Raw genomic sequence first — 18,976 nt, 5'->3', positions numbered from 1 at the left:
GCACTCAACGAATGCCTCCCGTGAAAACTGTGACAAGGGCATTTTACCAGTCGCCCTGCTCAGCACACACTCACCTGAACATAGCACACCCTGTTTCCCATTGAAAAAAACGCTTTTGTAAATCATGCCCAGGGTGACTACTGCCTGGCTTTTAAAAATTACAGTCTTGACTCGAGTCACAATTTTATATCCTGAGGTCCCTAGAATGAGATGTCCGAGCACCCCTGGTGCCTTCAGTAAAGAACACAACCAGCCAGTTTCAAAAATGCAACACTGATTTATTACACAATCCTAGGGTCATCCAAAGGGCACTTTACAGCCTCAAAACAAAGAGATCCCATGCAGAGACCATCACAAAACGTATGTACATTTATTTAGCGCAACATATATACAGCCAAAATATCACTGCTTTTTCTTTTTATTATGCTCTAAAATGATTACATCTATTACATCACATTTTAAAGCGGGAGCTCCTGCCCTTTTATTGTGCAAAACAGTTCCATTGTCGCGACCTTAACAATGTTAACTAGTTAAGTAACACCATCTTCTGTGAGTCACCAAAAGATTGTAGATAACCCTGAGCTGAGGTATGCATTAAGGTTGTGAAACAGGGGCCTGCTCTGATCCTGTCCAGTATCCGGGGACCATTGCCCTTGTTTGCAGAATGGGACCCCTTAAAAAAATGTCAACATAGAATTATTTTGGGCATTTTGTCTGAAACACAGCATGCTTGGGTTATATAATGAGCAACGTGCTACTGAGAGCATGACAGCAGTGCATGCCCATTGCTTCCAAAGGAACAATAGCTCCATTACAGAAGGAGAACATTCTGCCAGGTGATAAAATTCCACCAGCGGTAAAATTACTGACAGAGGTAAAGGGATTACCACTGTTGGGATTGCATTTCCCCTGGTAATGCCCATTTTAGAAAAAATACCACCTACAACTCTGTTGGCCACCTGCTAGGGGTAAAGAGACTGCTGCTGTTGGGGATTGCAATTTCACCCCAAATGCCCATTACCAAACAAATACCACCCGGAAACTGTTAACCCCATTGGTTCTGTGTTATGCTGCTATAGGTAAAGAGATGACCACTGTTGGGGAATGCATTACCACCCATAATGCCCATTATAAAAAATACCACTTGAAAACTGTGTAACCCCACTGTGTTCTGCTGGTTGTATCTTGACCACAGGCAATATTTAGCAACTGCGATATTTCCCCTAATTAGTAATACCACACTGCCAGCAGTAAAACCCAATCACAAAGCTGAATTTACCACGGGATAAAACTACTCTCAGCAGTCATTTTCCATTGGTGGATTATTTTCTTTCCTTAGGATGGCAGTCTCCCCTGAGCTTGCACTGTTGATTCTATTACCTCAAGGACCCAGTCTTGTTGCTATGTTCTGCCCACCGGAGGCTGTGTGTTGGCTCTCTGGGTGTTCTGGACAACAAATCCCATCAGCCCTAGGCAGCACGGTCAGTGGTGTTGAAACATGAAAATTGCAGTCTACACATCTGGAGAACCACACGGTTGAAGACCCAGCAATGACGTGAACAAAATTAAAAACCCTCTGGTGTGTTAGAGACATCCTTTGCTCTTGGAGAGACATCGAAAAATGGGTGTGCTCAGATGTATTCTGGAAAAGTATCTAGGATCATTGAAATCAGAATATCTCTAAGAACCAAAGCATCAATTTTCGGTAACACAGCAAAGGGGACCGATATTTTCAATTGTTCTCCCAAAGTAGCTCATATGTTTGAGCGATTGAGTTCAATAAGTAAATGGAAGCTCCAACATACTACATTTGATGTTTGTAAAAGGCTACATTTCGGGAAAGATTGGCAACAAAACATGAAACCGAATAGGCATCAACATATCTAGCCATTATTTCTATAATTTTGAAATCCAAGACACACTTCAGAGAGATTTCTTCTGTTATTTCACATTAAATGCCACCGTCAATACAGCATCCTAGAGAAACGGCTTATCCTCCGTGCAGCATTTGCAACGCATTTCTGAATCGGCAGAGTACATTCACTGGCATTCATTTCTGATTCACTTTTTAGAAACATGTACAAAAATTGAGTTGGGTTGGGTTGTGGAATGTGACTGAAAACGAGGGGCTATTACTAAGGCAAAAGCTGGGACACCAGTTTTCTCCAAATGAGCAGTTCACACAAAACATATGTTGGTATTTTTTACACATGTCAGAGTTCGGATCAAATCTTAAGCAAATACAATTTACTCTAGTAAGTGGAAAATTGGTTCATGTCAATTTTCAGTTTTACAACGCAAGCAAATGCCTTATGAACAAGTCACGCATGATCGTGGAATCGTGGAATTCTCATGAGTCATTTAACATTTGCAAAGTAGTTTGGTTTGGAAAAAAACATTTATTTAAGTTTCTTGTATGTTTTTATCCTCGAGGACTTGAATGTCTTAAATACGCCAGTCCGCGTATGAGGTCTTCCGTTGCAAAAATGATGCTTCCTTGGCAAATGTTTTGGCATTCTGGCTGGGTTCTCAGTAGTAAAAATTCAAAGACTAATTGAGTTGGCCATTAAGCTTGAAGGTAAAGCATAGCCTTTCTGCGATCTCGCTCTACCGCACCTGTATATGGCAATGGCACTAACAATCAGGAACACCGCTGCCACCGGAACGGCTGCCACGTACCAGGAGATAGAGGACTCTGGAAAAAGAAGCAAACCGCAATGTTGGCTTAACATCATAGGCATTTCAGGGGTCAAATAACAGAGTTGAAATAAGTGTCTTCGTTCAAAATGCAATAGCACCCCAAATAATTGACTCGGGTATTAATAAAATGGTTAATTTCCAAAATAGGCAGATACATTGAAATGACAACATTAATTGCACATGTATGAAACCATGTGGCAAATTAAATTGCTAGACAGCAGCGGAGTCACAGGAAATTGCCTTAATGGAATTGCTGAAAGGACCTTTAAGAATTAGGAGGGACAGGCTGAGGGCAAAAGAAGCCCCTCCTTACACGCCGTAGTGTTGGCCACATTCTCCACCTCGGTGTTCATTGGCTGACTCACCGTACGTGGGGGAGGTGCTAGAGTCAACCCTCCACCCACTTGGGGACTAATTTCCAATGACATCTTTCATAAAAAGCGTGAATAAATATCATGCTTAAAAGGTGAATGCATGCTTTCAACAAACCATGTCATGTTCCTGGATTTACATGGTGGAGCAGCGCTGCGGACCCTATATTATAAATCCCACAGCCCCATCCACTCCACCGCAGAAATTCAAAATCATCTCCACTTGCATCGGTTTTGATGCAGCCAGAAATGCAATGGATTCCCATGGAATTTAGTAGCTTTTTGCATCTAATCAAACCTGGCAAATGCCAAATTAGGAAACATTAGCACCCGGGCGGAGGAAGCTAGCCAATCAGGTGGCTAAGAATGCGGCCTTGAACCTCCAATGCAAGCCCGCGTTCCAGCCAGCCTGATGACCGGCTCCCCCGCCACCATCTTCCCCTCAACATCCGTCCCCCTTTTTTTTCTTTTCCCTTCCTATCTCCCACTTATTTTATTTCTGCGGCAGCACTCCCTGCCGCCGCTCCTTCCTCCCTGCTCCTGCAGGCCGCCATAGACATGGAAGAAGGGCTCCGTACGGAGCCCCGCTTTCCTTTCCATGGTGGCCATCTTGGGTACATTGTTTCCTTTATACAACCTCTATGTTTTGGGAATAGGGATCCTGTTGGTGTAGGCAGTGTTGGTGTTGGTAGGGTTAGTGGGGGTAGGCTGGGTGGGGGTAGAGATAGTGTAGGTAGCATGTGGGATAGGTGTAGACAGAGTTGAGGTAGAGTGGGTGAGTGAGGCTAGAGAGGGTAAAGGTAGCATTGGTGGGTGGGGGTACAGAGTGGAGGTAGGGTGAATGGGTGGGTGTAGAGAAAGTAGAGGTAGGGTGTGTGGGTGAGGGAAGAGAGAGTGGTGTTTGGGTGCATGGGTGGGAGTAGAGAGAGGGGATAATGGATGGGTGATTATGGGTAGGCTGGGTGAGGGTAGATAGAATAGCGGTAGGGTGGGTGGAGTAGAGAGAGTGGGGTTAGGGTGAGTGGTTGGGCCAGAGCTAGTGTGGGTAGGGTGGTTAGTGTAGAGAGAGTGGAGTTAGGGGGTTGAGGGTAGATAGAGTATATGTAGCATGGGGGGTGGGTGGAGATAGGGTTGGTGTGGGGGTAGACAGAGTGGTGGTAGGGTGGGTGGGGGTAGAGAGAGTGGGGGTAGGGTGGTGGGGTTAGAGAGAGTGTGGTGGGTGGGGATTAGAGAGAGTGGGGGTAGTTAGGGCAGGTGGGGGTAGAGAGAGTGGTGGTAGCGTGGGTGGGGTGGAGAGAGTGGTGGTAGTGTGGGTGGGGTAGAGAGAGTGGGGCAGGGTTGGGGAACAGAGAGTGGTTTTAGGGTGGGGGTAGAGAGTGGGGGTAGGGTGGGTGTTTGGGGTAGAGCAAGGGTGGTAGGGGGTAGAGAGAGTGGGGATAGGGTGGGGGTAGAGAGGGTGGTGGTTTTAGGGTGGGGGTAGAGAGGGTGGGGATAGGTGTGGGTAGAGAGGGCGGGGATAGGGTGGGCAGGTGGGGGTAGAGAGAGTGGGTTGGTGGCATGTGGGGGTAGAGAGAGCGGTGGTAGGGTGGGTGGGGTTAGAGAGATGGGGGTAGGGTGGGCCAGTGGGGGTAGAGAGAGTGGAGGTAGGGTGGGGATAGAGAGAGGGGAGGTAGAGTGGGTGGGTGGGGGTAGAGATAGAGGAGGTAGGGTCAGCGGGTGGGAGTAGACAGAGTGGAGGTAGGGTGGGCGGCTGGGAGTAGAGAGAGTGGAGGTAGGGTGGGTGGGAGTAGAGAAGGTGGTTGAGGTAGAGAGGGTGGGATAGAGAGAGGGGACAGGGTGAGAGGGTGGGTTGGAGTGGGTGAGTGATGATAATTAGTTGGGGTAAAAAAACATGATGAACAAAGAAGCCTTGGGAGGACTTGTCAAAAGTAGCCCAGAGCAACCCAAACAAATCTCAACCAGCACACGTAATGGGGGTGGGGTTGGTGGTGGAGTGAGTAGGAGGGGGTGGGTGGGCGCTGTAGAAAGGCAGCCTCAGGAAGAGAACAAGATAGAGCTGCCATCACAAATACCCCAAAATCAGCCCAAATGCGTACAAAAATAGCCCAGCTAACCCAATGTGAAATCACTGCACAGCTGGGAAATGGAAAGCCTGGCACACAACTTCCTTCTTCCAAAGTTGTTGATTGGAGCAAATATTGTTAGGGAACTTCTCATTGAGTAGTAGGCGGACGAGTTTGGAAAATTAGATTGTACTGATTTTGCCGTTTTGTGCCATGGCATTGCCCATTGCTATGCCAACCAGATATTCTCAGTTCAGAATCCTCATCCTCTGTCAGGCATCACAAAAATTCGGCAAATACAAAAATGAATGAATTGCCCTTTGCGACTGTGGCCCACTTTTTAATTGGTGCCTGAGACATTTGTATGCCCCAAGCCGACCCTGATCTAGCGTGAACTGTTTGAAAGGCATATGTGCAAGTAGGTGGGCAGAAAAGGGCAGTAACAGAGAAGTTCCCCAATTTGCATGTGCCAAATAGGAATGTCAAAAGAACTGGCCATGCAAAGGTGTTGAAAATAAGGGGCACATCTGCAAATAGAGCAAACCCTATGCACAGCATGGCGATTCTGCAAACCGGAACCAATTACTGGCTCCCTTTTCCCTGGACTCAATCGTGTCCTAGTGCCAACCTGGCAGTTGTCCGACCAGGAGGTGTAGTTCTTCTTTAAACACTGATTAACACCACTTTTTAAATTACGTGTGTAATTAGATGATGTTTTTGCATTTTCTGGGAAAATTACCCTGAAAAAAAACTCATTCACGAACAGCACACTTCACAATAGGGGTGGCTTTGGGGATCACCATGGATATCGGTTTTGCAGCGACTCCCTGGCAGAACATGTGCCGGCCAAAATGTGTCCCTCTTTTGAAATGTCTTTCTGTATTACCATACTATACTCAGTATAGTGCCTGGTTTCACTACCCCAGACATAGACGGTTGTATTGGCCACTGTAATGTAAGCAAGTGCCGCACTTAGAATTGTGAATGTTAGCAAGTGCCACAATTAGATAGAATTGTGAAGGTTAGCAAGTGCCACACTTAGAATTGGGAACATTAGCCTGCGTCACATCTAGACAGGATTGTGAATGTTAGCAAGTGCCACACTTGGATAGAATTGTGAAGGCTATCCGTACTTTGTGATGGTCGGGATCATGAGGGTGTTCCTTTGCAATGATAAAGTTGGACAGACCCTCATCAAATGATACAGATTTTCTATTGACTCTGGATACTGACATAGTCTACAATTCAGGGGCGCAGCATGATTTCGTGTCCGTGTAGTTTCTCTTGCTTTGATCAGGTTAAGTCGAAATCGGAGAAATAGATCTCTGAAATACCAATGGGGAAACAATTTCAGGTAGTTAGGTAGGGAATTTGGTTTTTTACTGTCTTCCCCTGGTTTCCCATAAGTTTTGCAGGTTAGCCATTCATTCTCAGTCCTGAACCAATCACAGGAATATAGCTTTTTTTTAACTCTGTCCGGGTTACTGATGAGAATGTCCACTTGCTCTCCTGTGATGTTAAGAACAGTCTGACATTCGGCTTTCCATGCAGTCAGAAGTGGGTCATGGTCTTCCAAAAAGGCTTTTTTTAGACATTTAAAACCCCCTTTGGGGTTTTCCTCAATGCATTTTCTGTAAAAGGACAATGTTTTCCAATCTACAATGGCTAGCAAAGAGGTTAAACCCAGTTCTCTACGGATTGCCTGTATTGGCATGCCTTTCGGAAGGCGCAGGGTGTTTTTCCAAAAATGACCTTCGAGAATTGCCCAGTTTTTAACTTTGAAATTGAAAGAAGTTTCAGCACCATAGGTGAGAATCGGAATCACCTTGGCTTTATAAAATGTAATCAATGGAATTAGACTAAAGCCACAATTGCGCTTCAAAATGATTTTTCCTAAACCTGTGAGGTTCATCACTTTCTTTCTTAATGTTTCCAGTCGTGGAGCGTCGATCTTACTTGTGTTGATACAAACTCCTAGATATAGAAAGGATTGTACTACGGGGATTTCTGTTCCCAGTAGCGACCAACACACCGTTTTTGTTCGCAGCTGGCTCTTTTGAACCCCAAAGGGTAAGATGGCAGATTTGTGCGGATTGATTATAAGTCCATTGGTTTCGACGTACAGTTGTAAAGCATTCAATTGTCTTTGAAGACCAATTGGGGTCTGGTCTATAAGAACCACATCATCTGCATAGACTAGGCAGCTAACTTGGACGTTTGCTATAGATGGTGGAAAGCATCTTATGTTTTTAGCAGAATTGTGAACATTAGCCTGCGTCACATCTAGACAGGATTGTGAATGTCGGCCAGCGCCACATCTATATAGAATAGCGAATATTAGCCATTGCCACATCTAGACTGCATTGGGAAAATTACCAAAGCCACATTTAAATAGAATTTTGAATGCTAGCTTGCTTCGCATCTAGACAGGATTTTGAAGGTGGCCCAGTGCCACATTTGGATATAATTGGGAATACTGGCATGCGTCATATATAGACAGGATTGTGAATATTAGCCAGTGCCAGATCCAGATCCAGATATGCAGAGATAGTCACGTGCCACATCTAGAAAGAAGGTGGAAATTTAGCACTTCTAGATAGCAAGGCCAACCAAACACAGCCACAACCCTAAAGCACAACAAACCGCACAAATGTCACTACACCGCAACAACAAAACAAACCACACATAGTTTCGTACAACAGCACACGATGGCTACTGACGGGAAAGCACCCCCAAGCTCACTGAATGGCATTAACCAAACTGAAGCTGCCAACAGCACATCATGGCTCTCTCGCACTTATCCCGCTCGTTCCCACTAATTCACCCCCAACCCCTTTCCTTTTCAGATCTGCCGGAACGCCAGGGGACCACTCCGGTGGTGAGAGTGCGTGATACAAATATCCTTTAACATTAACATAACTGTGATATTTTACATTATCTGAAACGGGGTGGGCAGTCTTGTATACGCAACCCAAACAAAACAGAGTTATAGCCCAGGTCTCGTATATAAAGACTTGTTTCTTCCTATAGCTCCTGCATTTCTCTCCAGGGCCCCCAACACCCCTTTGTGCAACACAATGTATACCTGCTGGTCTGAGCTGGGTCGGAAACACGTGAGAGCCGTAGTCATTGGTAGCGTAACACTTAAAATCTGTGATAAAGTCCTCTTCTCGCACTTCATCAAAAACAAGCTGCACTTCAACGTAGTTGGCATCATTCTCTATTGTTGTCCTAGAAAAAAAAGTATAAGGAAAAAAGATTCATCTTTAATACAGATGCGTTGGTTTTACATACATGTTTGTATGACTTTTCCAATGAAGCAAAATGTATCCATATGCTTATGCATTTTTACACGTCTCATTGGAAAGGCTTCAAAATGATGCTGTCTAATAGAAAATCAGAAATGTGCATCAGCGAACACTAAGTAGTAACCCCCCCTTAGGATCGAGATGTGTGTGTGTGTGAGAGAGAGAGTTTTGGATACATAGAAATGCATAGTGTAATTGTAATGGGTTACTTATAACGTGTTTAATAGCGCAGACCTGGGGAATGAACCGGTGTTGCTCCTCGTAGTCCCTCTTTCAAGAGGAGCGTGTTGCCCCTGAGCTATCCTCCTAAGACTGCCCCGGAGCTATCCCCCCGAGGCATTGTGCTAAAGATCTAATTGACTCTCTCAGAGGACCTGCATATGTCGAGAAGAGGAGGCTAAACTCACTCCGATCTAGCTAATCTGGAAAGTGCCAATATGCCATGTTCGAAGCAGAGTGAAGAAAGTAGGGAGCTCAGTAGCTATAGGACCAGCCACCTTTGCGTCTAGACCAGAGGACGTTGAGCAGACCCCCCACCCCCATCTGTTTTCGTTCGAATCCATGGTTTCTCAAACTGTTCTTTAATGTGGCCCCATTTTCCTTTAGCAACCCCCTTTTGAACAGCATTGTTACCCCAACCAATTGTTTTTGGCTTTAAGTTGATTGATTGAATGCGACCAGATGTACCCATCCCAACTTTCTGCCAAATCTGATTGGATGCCAATCCACAAATAGATTTATTTGGGTTAAAAACTCCACCTATAATGAGACAATGCTTTGGGGGTTGGAGGTCATACCTGGGGACTCAAAAGATGAAGGCACTTGCATGGGACGTCAGTCTGCCTACAAGGGTTCAAATTAAAGGCATTTACACCCAGGGAAGTGTCATTAACCAATCAGGTGACTGGAACAGCGGCTGAGAATACACATTCTCCACCTGCTGTTTCCAGCCACTCGCGACCCTTCCCCGGGTTGCGCCATTTAAAAACAAATATTTGTTTAATGTGGGGAGGCAACAGGGATCCTCTCCCTGTGGACTCGCCATCCCCCTCGCCCCAAAACAATCCATACACCATCCCCACACACTCCCTCCCTCCCCACTTACCTGCTGGACCAGAGTGTTGTGCTCCAGTCCTGGCTCTCCTCCCGTCTCCCGGCTACCGCCATAGAAATGGACAAGGCACTTTAGTGCCTTTTCCCTTTAGCGGCAGCCAATATTTTTTCATTTTGTTTTCTTCCTCGGGTAATTGGCTGCGCAAACAACACCAATCTCCCGAGAGGAAAAAAAACATTGACACCCCGGATGAACCCTGGGGTGCGAATTACTTTTACCCCCGCTGTAGGGGGCAGAGATTGCTTGAAGATTAGTATAAATATATACGTTATTACTAATTCACACAATATCTTCTCTGGGGCACGCCGTCCTCCCTTGTGCCCTTGAGAAGTGTCCTGCATGCAGATGCACACCTGATCAAGGGTCTGCGCAGCTACGACCTCATCACCCTGACCATCATCGACCTTCACTGGCTCCCACAAATCACCTTTAAGTCTTGCTGCATCACAGAGGCGTTGCTGGGGGGGAGGGGCTGAGGGGGTTATAGCCCCGGATCTTTTGGTTGTAGTCCCAGATAGATGCTCAGTGGTTAAAATCAAAAAGGCTAGCTACCCCCCAGTCCCGACAGTCCCAAAATGAGCATAGCCCTGGATCTTTTCCAGACCTAGCAACACCACTGCTGCATCATCTATAAGGCAGTCGCCCTCAAGTCACCCAGCTACCTTGCAGAGAAACTCAGCATCCCCGGCGGACAGCGGCCCACCAGAAGCCAGAACATGTGCAGACTTGAAATCTGCTGCTGCTAAAAATAAAGGACCAGAAAACAAGCCTTGTCTGCCTATACCCCAAGACTATGGAGCCTCCTCCCTGTCAGCATCAGACTCACCCCCATGCTCCTACAATTCAGAAAAGAACTCAAGACCCACCTCTTCAAGGAATCTCTCTGCCTCAACAGCTAGGCCATGACATCGTCCCTCGCGCCACATGTCTTGCTAGCGGCCACCCGCCCCTCTCCTCCCTGCCACCCAGTACAGCTGTACCCTTCCTTTGTGCCCCTCCGTTTACCACCCCCACTGTACAGCTGTTCTGTTGTTACCTCTGAAAAGCGCTCTGTTATGCATCTGTATTGTTATATTCCTCTGAAAAGCGCTCTGTTATGCATCTGTATTGTTATATTCCTCTGAAAAGCGCTCTGTTGCTTATCGAAGGTAGGTCCATGCTCAATAAATACAATAATAATAATGATAATAATAATCTTACATCCAATTCACAAAATAATGTATTTTTGGGGCTCCACATATGTTTCGGTACATGTAAATAGCAACCCTCTCCCGGGGCGTGTCAGAGAATTTTAGTTGTATCGCAAGGGTGGCTGAATTTAGAAGAGATAAACACCCACAAAATGTAAACTGTCTGGCCATTAAACGTCAAAGTTTTTTCTGAAACTTTTATGCACACTCTAATATTACGCAAATAACAAGGGGGATCCTGGGAGACTCTCTGCCAGACATGAGTCCTGGTTATAAGAGCCTTAGCCAGAGTCTTTAGCTCACTATCTTTCACAGAGAAGAAATATCCCAAACATATCAGTCTTTGTCCTGCCCTGGGGCAGTCCAGCACCGAAATGCTAGGCAATTCTCCTCTGAACAAGAGTACTAACAGCAACCCGAGACACGTGTTTCGGTCTGGTTGAACCTCATCAGTAGGGTGTAGCTGTGCCTCTCTAAGAATAGTGCGCAAGGGGTCCACGTCTGGATTCCTCTAGTAACTTAGAGTTACTAGGGGAATCCAGATGTGGACCCCTTGCTCACTATTCTTAGAGAGGCACAGATCCACCCTACTGATGAGGTCCAACCAGACCGAAACACGTGTCTGGGGTTTCTGTTGGTACTCTTGTTCAGAGGAGAATTGCCTAGCATTTCAGTGCTGGACTGCCCAGGACAGGACAAAGACTGATATGTTTGGGATATTTCTTCTCTGTGAAAGAAAGTGAGCTAAAGACTCTGGGTAAGTCTCTTGTAACCAGGACTAATGTCTGGCAGAGGGACCCCCAGGACCCCCCTTGTTAATTCACTTTAATATTGCACCCGGATATTTTAGGTTTCAATGTTAGCTGAAACATGTGAAGGTAAACTCAAGTGTATGTAAATGTGCAGTATGCCGCAAGGCAATAAGGTAATGTTGTTCGAACACAATTTGAAGACAGAGAACTAAAGTTTATATGTGTATTTTGTCCATGTTCTTTTCCTGCCTGGCTTTGAGTAAGATTACAGCGGAGCCAGGCTACACATGTCTAAGCCGTCTTTCTGGACATAACCAGCAATTTTTGTGAATCCGCTATAACTCACAAGGCCTTTCTGACATTACTATGTTACCACTGATTTTTTTTATGAATACCGCTTTCACGTATAAATCAGAGCCATAACATAATCTTACGTTCAAACTGGATTGCTTGTGATTTGGTACCACAGCATCAAAATTGGGACGACCAAATAATGCCTACAATCTCCACACTGGGGTTATGTTTTACAGATACAAGAAAGAATGTTGATTATGATCATTAATACTTTAAAACTACAATAATGGAAAACTATCCACACATTGAGAACGTCGTTGGTATCAATTACATTATCGTCAGTCTTCAAATATGTTGACATCGTTGATGATATTTTAAGCTCGAATGTCTCCTAAAAAGCCTATCAATATGTGTGAGCTTATCGCAAAGAAACAACTGGCCCCAGTTCACAATGATCACAACTTGCACCTGCACCCGATATTCACAAAGAACAAAGAATGGGCAACCTTTAAACTTACCCGCCAAATTATAGAAACGTCATCAGTGTACCTTAACCAACACTTACCTCAAGTCTTACATTCTGTCAAGGCGAATATCAAATACGTTGAAAATTGTTCATGAAAGAATCTGCAAAATTTGCTGCAAATAGCTTCCATTGAGAAACGCAGTTGTTTTTGATAAAAACACATTTATGAAATGGATTATAGCTGTTGTATAAAGTGTAACTGGAAATGACAGAGAACTCGCTGAAGAGAGTATGAAATAAGTGAAGCGGCCATCCTTGCAGTTGGTTCAGTACATTTCATCGCCCTGCAACGGGCAGGGTTTTGGGCAGTTTGGACCTCATTACGAGGAAGGCGGTAGGGGGTTAATGGGGCTGGTAGAGCTGCTGGCCCCCTTAGCCCCCTACCACCTCATAATGAGGTCTCCTTGCGGGACCCGCTAAGGAGGCGATTCCCGCGAACAGACCAGTATGCAAACAACGGGCCCGCCATTAACGGGCCCGTTGTTTGCATCCTCCCCATTCCCATTGAGCCCTATGGGGGCTCAAATGGGAATGGGGATGTACCGGGTCTGGGTTCGGAATGGCCCGGAATTTCCCCATTCAGGGAACCCGGACCCGGTACCCGGAATGGGGGTAGCCATGCAGCAAAAAGCGGCATGGTTACCTCCAGGGTCGTAATTAGGCCCTTTGTGTCTGACCTCGAGTCCACTTCTCACAGCCCTTATAACCATTTGCCCTCCTTTATGCAGAGTTCCTCTGCCGCTTCTGTCTGCTAGAAGTCACGAGGTCGGAATAGGGTCAGGCGCGTGTGTTTATATATGTTTGTGTGCATGTACGTGCTTGTGTATTGTGGGTGGGTGTGTGTGCGTGTTGCAATACAGGCCTCATTACAAGTTTGGCGGTAGCATTGCCAGTAAAATCGGCAGGCTGCCGCCAAACTTGCAATTTTTTCCAGCTCCCGTAAATGGACAATTACTGTGTCATTACAGCCCTGCCAGACCCGGTAATTACCCATTTGCGGGCGCTGGAAAAAAGATGCTCCCCATTCCCATTTGACCCCATACGTCTGAATGGGATTGGGGAGGTCAGATGCACCTGCACCGTTTATAACACACACGCCAGTGCATCCGACAGGCTGTGCTCGCGGATGCCTCTCTGCCCGCAATGTCCAACCTGGTGGACAGAAAGGCACCCGCGAGGACAACTCATAGTCTGCCGGTCCGGGAACTACGGTACCGGCAGGTTTACCAGTACCGTAGTTCCGGGACCGGCAAACTTATAATGAGGCCTGGTCATGTGGCGTTATTTAGTTTTTTTGTTTTCTTTACTAGGGCATATGCTTGCAACGCTTGCCATGCATCAGGTTACTTCACAGTTTGATAGCAAATCAGCCAAAGGCGTGACCAACTGGGCATATCATGGCAGCATATGGACCATGGTGCTTCTAGCTGGGCATATAAACAAGCATCTTGCATATGGTGTGAGTACCTGCCAATGGCATGGCAGTACAGTATCTGCTATGAGACAGACGGACCAGTGAATATTATGGCCTCTTTTAGGAATATGAAGGCAATAGATGGTACAGAGTGATGGAAGTTGGGTATTCGATTGCATTACCTGGCATGTGGGCACACCTCAATGGCGTTTGCCAATATCGGGAATATGCGCATAATGTCGGATCATAGGATGAGCCTATACAGGTATGTGCAGTTTTATTCTTAACAACCCTTTATAAAACAATCCAGTTAATTCTTCAACAGACTTTTTTTCAATGGGTTTTTGCCAAAATGTTTCCCTAAAAAAAACATTGAAAATGTATACTTTTATTGGGGGGGCACCTCCAAATCCCCACAAACTCTATTCATTTAACACTAATCCCGAACCCCCACGGCCCTTATATACCCTTACCCTCAACCCCCTAAATTTTTCAATGGGTTTTTTCAAAGAAAAAATCTGCAAAAAACCCATCAGAAAAAAGACTATCGAAGAATGAACGTCGTACCCTTCTCTTGCAGCCACACATATCTATCATCTACCCAAGATTCCATTCTGCACACCTTATCCACTGACTTCCCACCACCAAACCATGTATCTGGAGACTATCAAACACAAGCACTTAAAACGTGAGACCATTTGGCTTTGGCAATGCTTGTCTACACAAGTGTGTTTATCCCGGAAGACTAGAGCACCATTGATTTGAGGGCGGGGTGTTGGGGGCGTTCCCTGAAGCGGACCATCACACGTCTAGTCTGAGGGACGCTATTTCCAATAATCCGAAATTCTGAAACCTCCAGGGTTCAGGTGGCCAAGGAATTGCGTGATTCTTTTTCATGCATGTGCCATAGCACGTGTTTACAATGGGCAAAGATTAGTTGTCACAACCTCATATATTTTGCGTGTTGCATGTCATTGTACTGTGCTTCCCAATAGCGTAGCAGTAGCACAGGCCTTTTTCAGTCCAAAGAGTAATGCTATTTACTAAAGGTGGTCTCCATGCGATTAAGGAACTTGCTACTTTCTGCCACCACTGAGGTGGCACAGCGCAGAAGGCCAGGTTTCTAAGGGGTCACCCATAATTCAAGTGGGAAGCCGTGGCCAAATCTGCCAAAGTGTACTTTTGCGAAGGCCACCCGCCAAAGTCACGTCATGTTTAGGAGCTGTCCAAGTTGGCACGTGTGTCTTGCAGTTTACTGGGCCTGATTATAACTGTGGCGGTACAGTGATAACAGCGCCGGTAGTGATGCTGGCGCCGTTATCAATGTACCACCACATTACGAGTTCTGCTCGTGGGTGCCGCTCTGCACGCCTGGTCAGACCAGATGTGCAGTGCGGCACCCGCGAGCAGAACAGGATGGTAGCAACGGTACTGTAACGGTACCGCTGCTACCATCCTCCCCATTCCCATTGATCCCTATGGGGGCTCGAATGTGAATGGGGACGTACTGGCTCCGGGTCCCACGAGGTCAGAATGGCCCGGTTATTCCCCTTTCGTGGGACCCGGTGGCGGACCTGAGTTTGGGGTTAGCCATGCCGGTAGAAAAACGGCATGGCTACCTCCAAACTCGTAATGAGGCCCAATGAGTTGTCCCCTATGAGTTTGGCAGGTACTGGAATTAGCAGAAGCAGAATTACCATCAAAAACCAGGGCATCTAGCGATGAAAAGAAAAATGCTATTTCCACCACACTGCAAGTTGAAATGCATCCACGTGAATGAAATTAAGACACAGGTGCACCCAATTGGCCCCATGAATGATATTTCCTAAGTGCATGATCACTATCACAAAATGCACAAGATTATCAGAGCACATGAATGAGTGTCCAGTACTAAGATCCAGAGTACAGATTGCATGTCCATTAGGAATCCAGTTACAGCATGATGTTTGAGATGGTGGATTGCCCTAGTGGCACTTACCATTTCCCCCTTCCTTCTATGTGGCATGACATCATGTAGGGACAGAGACCAACAGTGAAACATACATTTTGCCATATGTACGTTACCTGTCATTTAGACAGCCATGACTACTTGGTACACTTGCTGATTGTTACAAAACCAAAACCTACCCCCATTACATTTGCAGAGACTCAGGCTATCCCCAGCTGCAGTGGCTGATGGCGCCTGGCATACGCGAGGTGGGCTACAATGAGGAACACATAAGGGCCAGGCTTTACCTCAAGCATACTTTTGGCATGCTGAAGGGACGGTTCCGGTGTCTCCATCAGACAGGAGGCTCCCTAATGTACGAGCCGGACAAACTGGGCAAAAATGTGTAGCTTGTGCCATGCTGAGCAATTTGTGCATTAGGAGACATCTGCCCCTACCCCAAGATGCAAGTACATGGCCCCCATAGAGAAGAATGATGACATCATGCTGGGGATAACTTGCTGCCACGCAGTGTCCGCCATAAAGGCAGGGACAGATGTCTCATGCAGCCAAAACCTATTGAGAATTTATATTAGGGACATTGGACTTCACATGCCTCACAAATGTATAGCGTCACATGGTAACTCTTTCACTCCCACTCAAATATGACTGTGATCTCCTCTTTTCATGTTTATATGTGACGTTTTTGGCAGGATAAACAACACATTTGGCCTCCCACCTGCCTGATCCCGATACACTTGCCCTCCCACCTCCCTTATCCCCAGCAGCCTTACCCTTCCAGCTCCTTCTTCCCCAACAGCTCTGCCCTCCCTCATCCCCAACACCCTTCCCCTTCCACCTCATCATTCCCAACACCCATGTCCTCTCACCTCCCTGATCCCAAACACCTTTGCCCCCCGACTTTCCTCATCCCCAACGCCCTTGCCCTCCCACCTCATCATCCCCAACACACATGTCCTCCCACCTCCCTTATCCCCAACACCTTTGCCCCCTGACTTTCCTCATCCCCAACACCCTTGCCCTCTCACCTCTCTCAACCTCCAACACCTTTGTCTTCCCACCTCCTTCATCTCCAACACCCTGGGCCGCTCACCTCCATCATCTCCTCCTTCCCCCACACCCTTATTAAGTTAAACAAGTATCAATAGATGACCCATATAGCTATTCGCAGGAAATATCTGAGGACATCAATGTTATTTGAAAATTACAAACAATTGATCTGTAGATTCTTATAAATAATCCACACCAACTACTGATCAGCCATCCAATAAAGTTGCCATCTATAATACAATCTTTGAAAAATGGTAAAACATTAATTGTTGTCTCCTGCACAAACAGGTTACCCAACTGATAATCCACCTTCCAGAAACGTCATCAGCACCAGATAACTTCTGAATTCCTTTCATTTCAGTGAATTCCTCTTGCTAACCCAATTGGTTGATAGGATGTCAAAATCCAAGTGCAGAGCTTTTCTTAAGACAAATGCGAAGGTACAGATGCGAGTTTACCCCTGTTTATTCCCTCCTTTAGAAGACCGTAACCATCTCTTATTTCCTGCAGAGATTTGTGGACCCATCTCCGGGGTTTCCAAAAGAGTTCTATGGATCTCTATGTCAAAGGTCACAAAGAAGCCAGGAAGCAGGGGGAAAGCGACGTGTCCATGGACCTTGAACTATATAATATGTGGATATTATCTAATACATATTTCAGGGCTCATTCTGTGCAGTTTGCTGGGCCAAACCGGAAATTGGCGCTATTTAGAAGGAAGGTGTTATAGACTCGGTAGGCTGGAATGCAAGCATTTATTTTCTCATATTGGCCATCCCACTAAAATGCATTCATGAATATGCAGCGTTTAGAAAAAGTACTCTGCTTTGGGGCACATGGCATCAAAGAACTGGCCTTTATTTTGGGGGTGAACATGAAACATTAAGCCAGTACTCTGATATCCACCCCAAGACCCCATTTCTTTTTATTTACTTATTTTTATTTATTTGTATTGTTTCATTGCGCCTCATTATGAGTTTGGAGGTAGCCATGCCCTTAATAAGGGCATGGCTACCACCAAACTCGGGTCCGGGTCCAGGTCCCGCAAAAGGGGACTTACCGGGCCATTCCGACCTTGGAGGGCCCGGTAATTCCCTTTCGCGGGACCCGGACCCGGTACGTACCCATTCCCCTTTGAGCCCCCATAAGGCTCAATGGGAATGGGGAGGCTGGTAGCAGCGGTACCGTTCATAACGGTACCGTTGCTACCATCCTGGTCTGCTCACGGGTGCCACTCTGCATGTCTGGTCTGACCAGGCATGCAGAGCGGCCCCCGCAAGCAAACTCGTAATGTTGTGGCATGGAAACAACGGCACCGGTAGCACTACTGGCGCCTTTGTTGCCTTTCCGCAACATTCATAATGATGCCATTATGAACCTTTACAAAAACATATGACATACACAACATATCGAACATTCTTTTCTTAACAATAAGCATCCGGTCACACCCTTGATTTACTTTAATGTGAAGATCCACAATAGCCTTATAGACCCTCCGGGACGCCCTATTGTGTCCTCTATTGGCAGTCTCCTGGAGAACACATCCAAGTATTTGGACTTCTTTCTTCAACCCTTTCTTTCCAGTTTAAGCTCGTATTTACGAGACACGCCAGACCTACTTATGAAGTTAAACAACATCAATTGGGAGCCTAATTACATATTGGTGTGCCTTGATGTAGTATGACTTTATTCTTCTATTAAGCACACTGCAGGCAGTGCAGCAGTTAGATTTTTTCTAGAAAGCAGATCTGTTAGTTATCGTGAACCTAATGGAATGCTTTTAGAAATGTTACAATTTTGTCTTGAACATAATCACTTTCTCTATGACAATCAGATCTACAAGCAAACCCAGGGAACAGCAATGGGGTCTTGTATGGCCCTTTATACGCCAACTTGTATATAGGATGGTGGGAGACTCAAAAAGCGTGGACAGAGGAGATGGAATCTTTCACATAACACATAGTTGTATGGTATCGTTTCATAGACAATTTCTTTATCATATGGGACAGTACTGAGGGAGAATTGAACGAGTATGTTGAAATTTTGAACAATAATGATTTCAATCTCGAACTTACATCAATTTACAGCAAGTTGGAATTAGTTTTTCTGGATGTTAATTTCACAGTGGTCAACAATTTGTTGATCTCAAAACTATATAGAAAAGTTACTAGCTCCAACTCGACTCTCCACACTAAGAGCCACCACCCTAAAGCCCTCATTAATTCTATCCCATATGGAGAATTTCTAAG

At 45.8% G+C, this 18,976-nt stretch overlaps 1 protein-coding gene across 1 annotated transcript in view; it reads right to left on the bottom strand.

Annotated features, from left to right (window-relative positions):
• Positions 1 to 257: 257 nt before the first annotated feature.
• The window catches only part of IL1R2 (interleukin 1 receptor type 2), a 109,888-nt gene continuing 91,169 nt past the window's right edge, over positions 258 to 18,976 (bottom strand). The window contains exons 8-9 of the mRNA XM_069636731.1: positions 8,220 to 8,365; positions 258 to 2,695 (exon numbers count right to left, since the gene is read on the bottom strand). Coding sequence (XP_069492832.1) covers positions 2,544 to 2,695; positions 8,220 to 8,365 — 298 coding nt within the window. The 3' untranslated portion in view covers positions 258 to 2,543. The remainder of the gene's footprint in view (positions 2,696 to 8,219; positions 8,366 to 18,976) is intronic.

Source organism: Ambystoma mexicanum, chromosome 7p, assembly GCF_040938575.1.
Source record: "Ambystoma mexicanum isolate Mex_15411 chromosome 7p, UKY_AmexF1_1, whole genome shotgun sequence".
Classification (NCBI taxonomy): Eukaryota; Metazoa; Chordata; class Amphibia; order Caudata; family Ambystomatidae; genus Ambystoma; species Ambystoma mexicanum.
The sequence above is the reverse complement of the archived record's forward strand: the minus strand, read 5'-3'. Positions and strand labels throughout refer to the sequence as shown.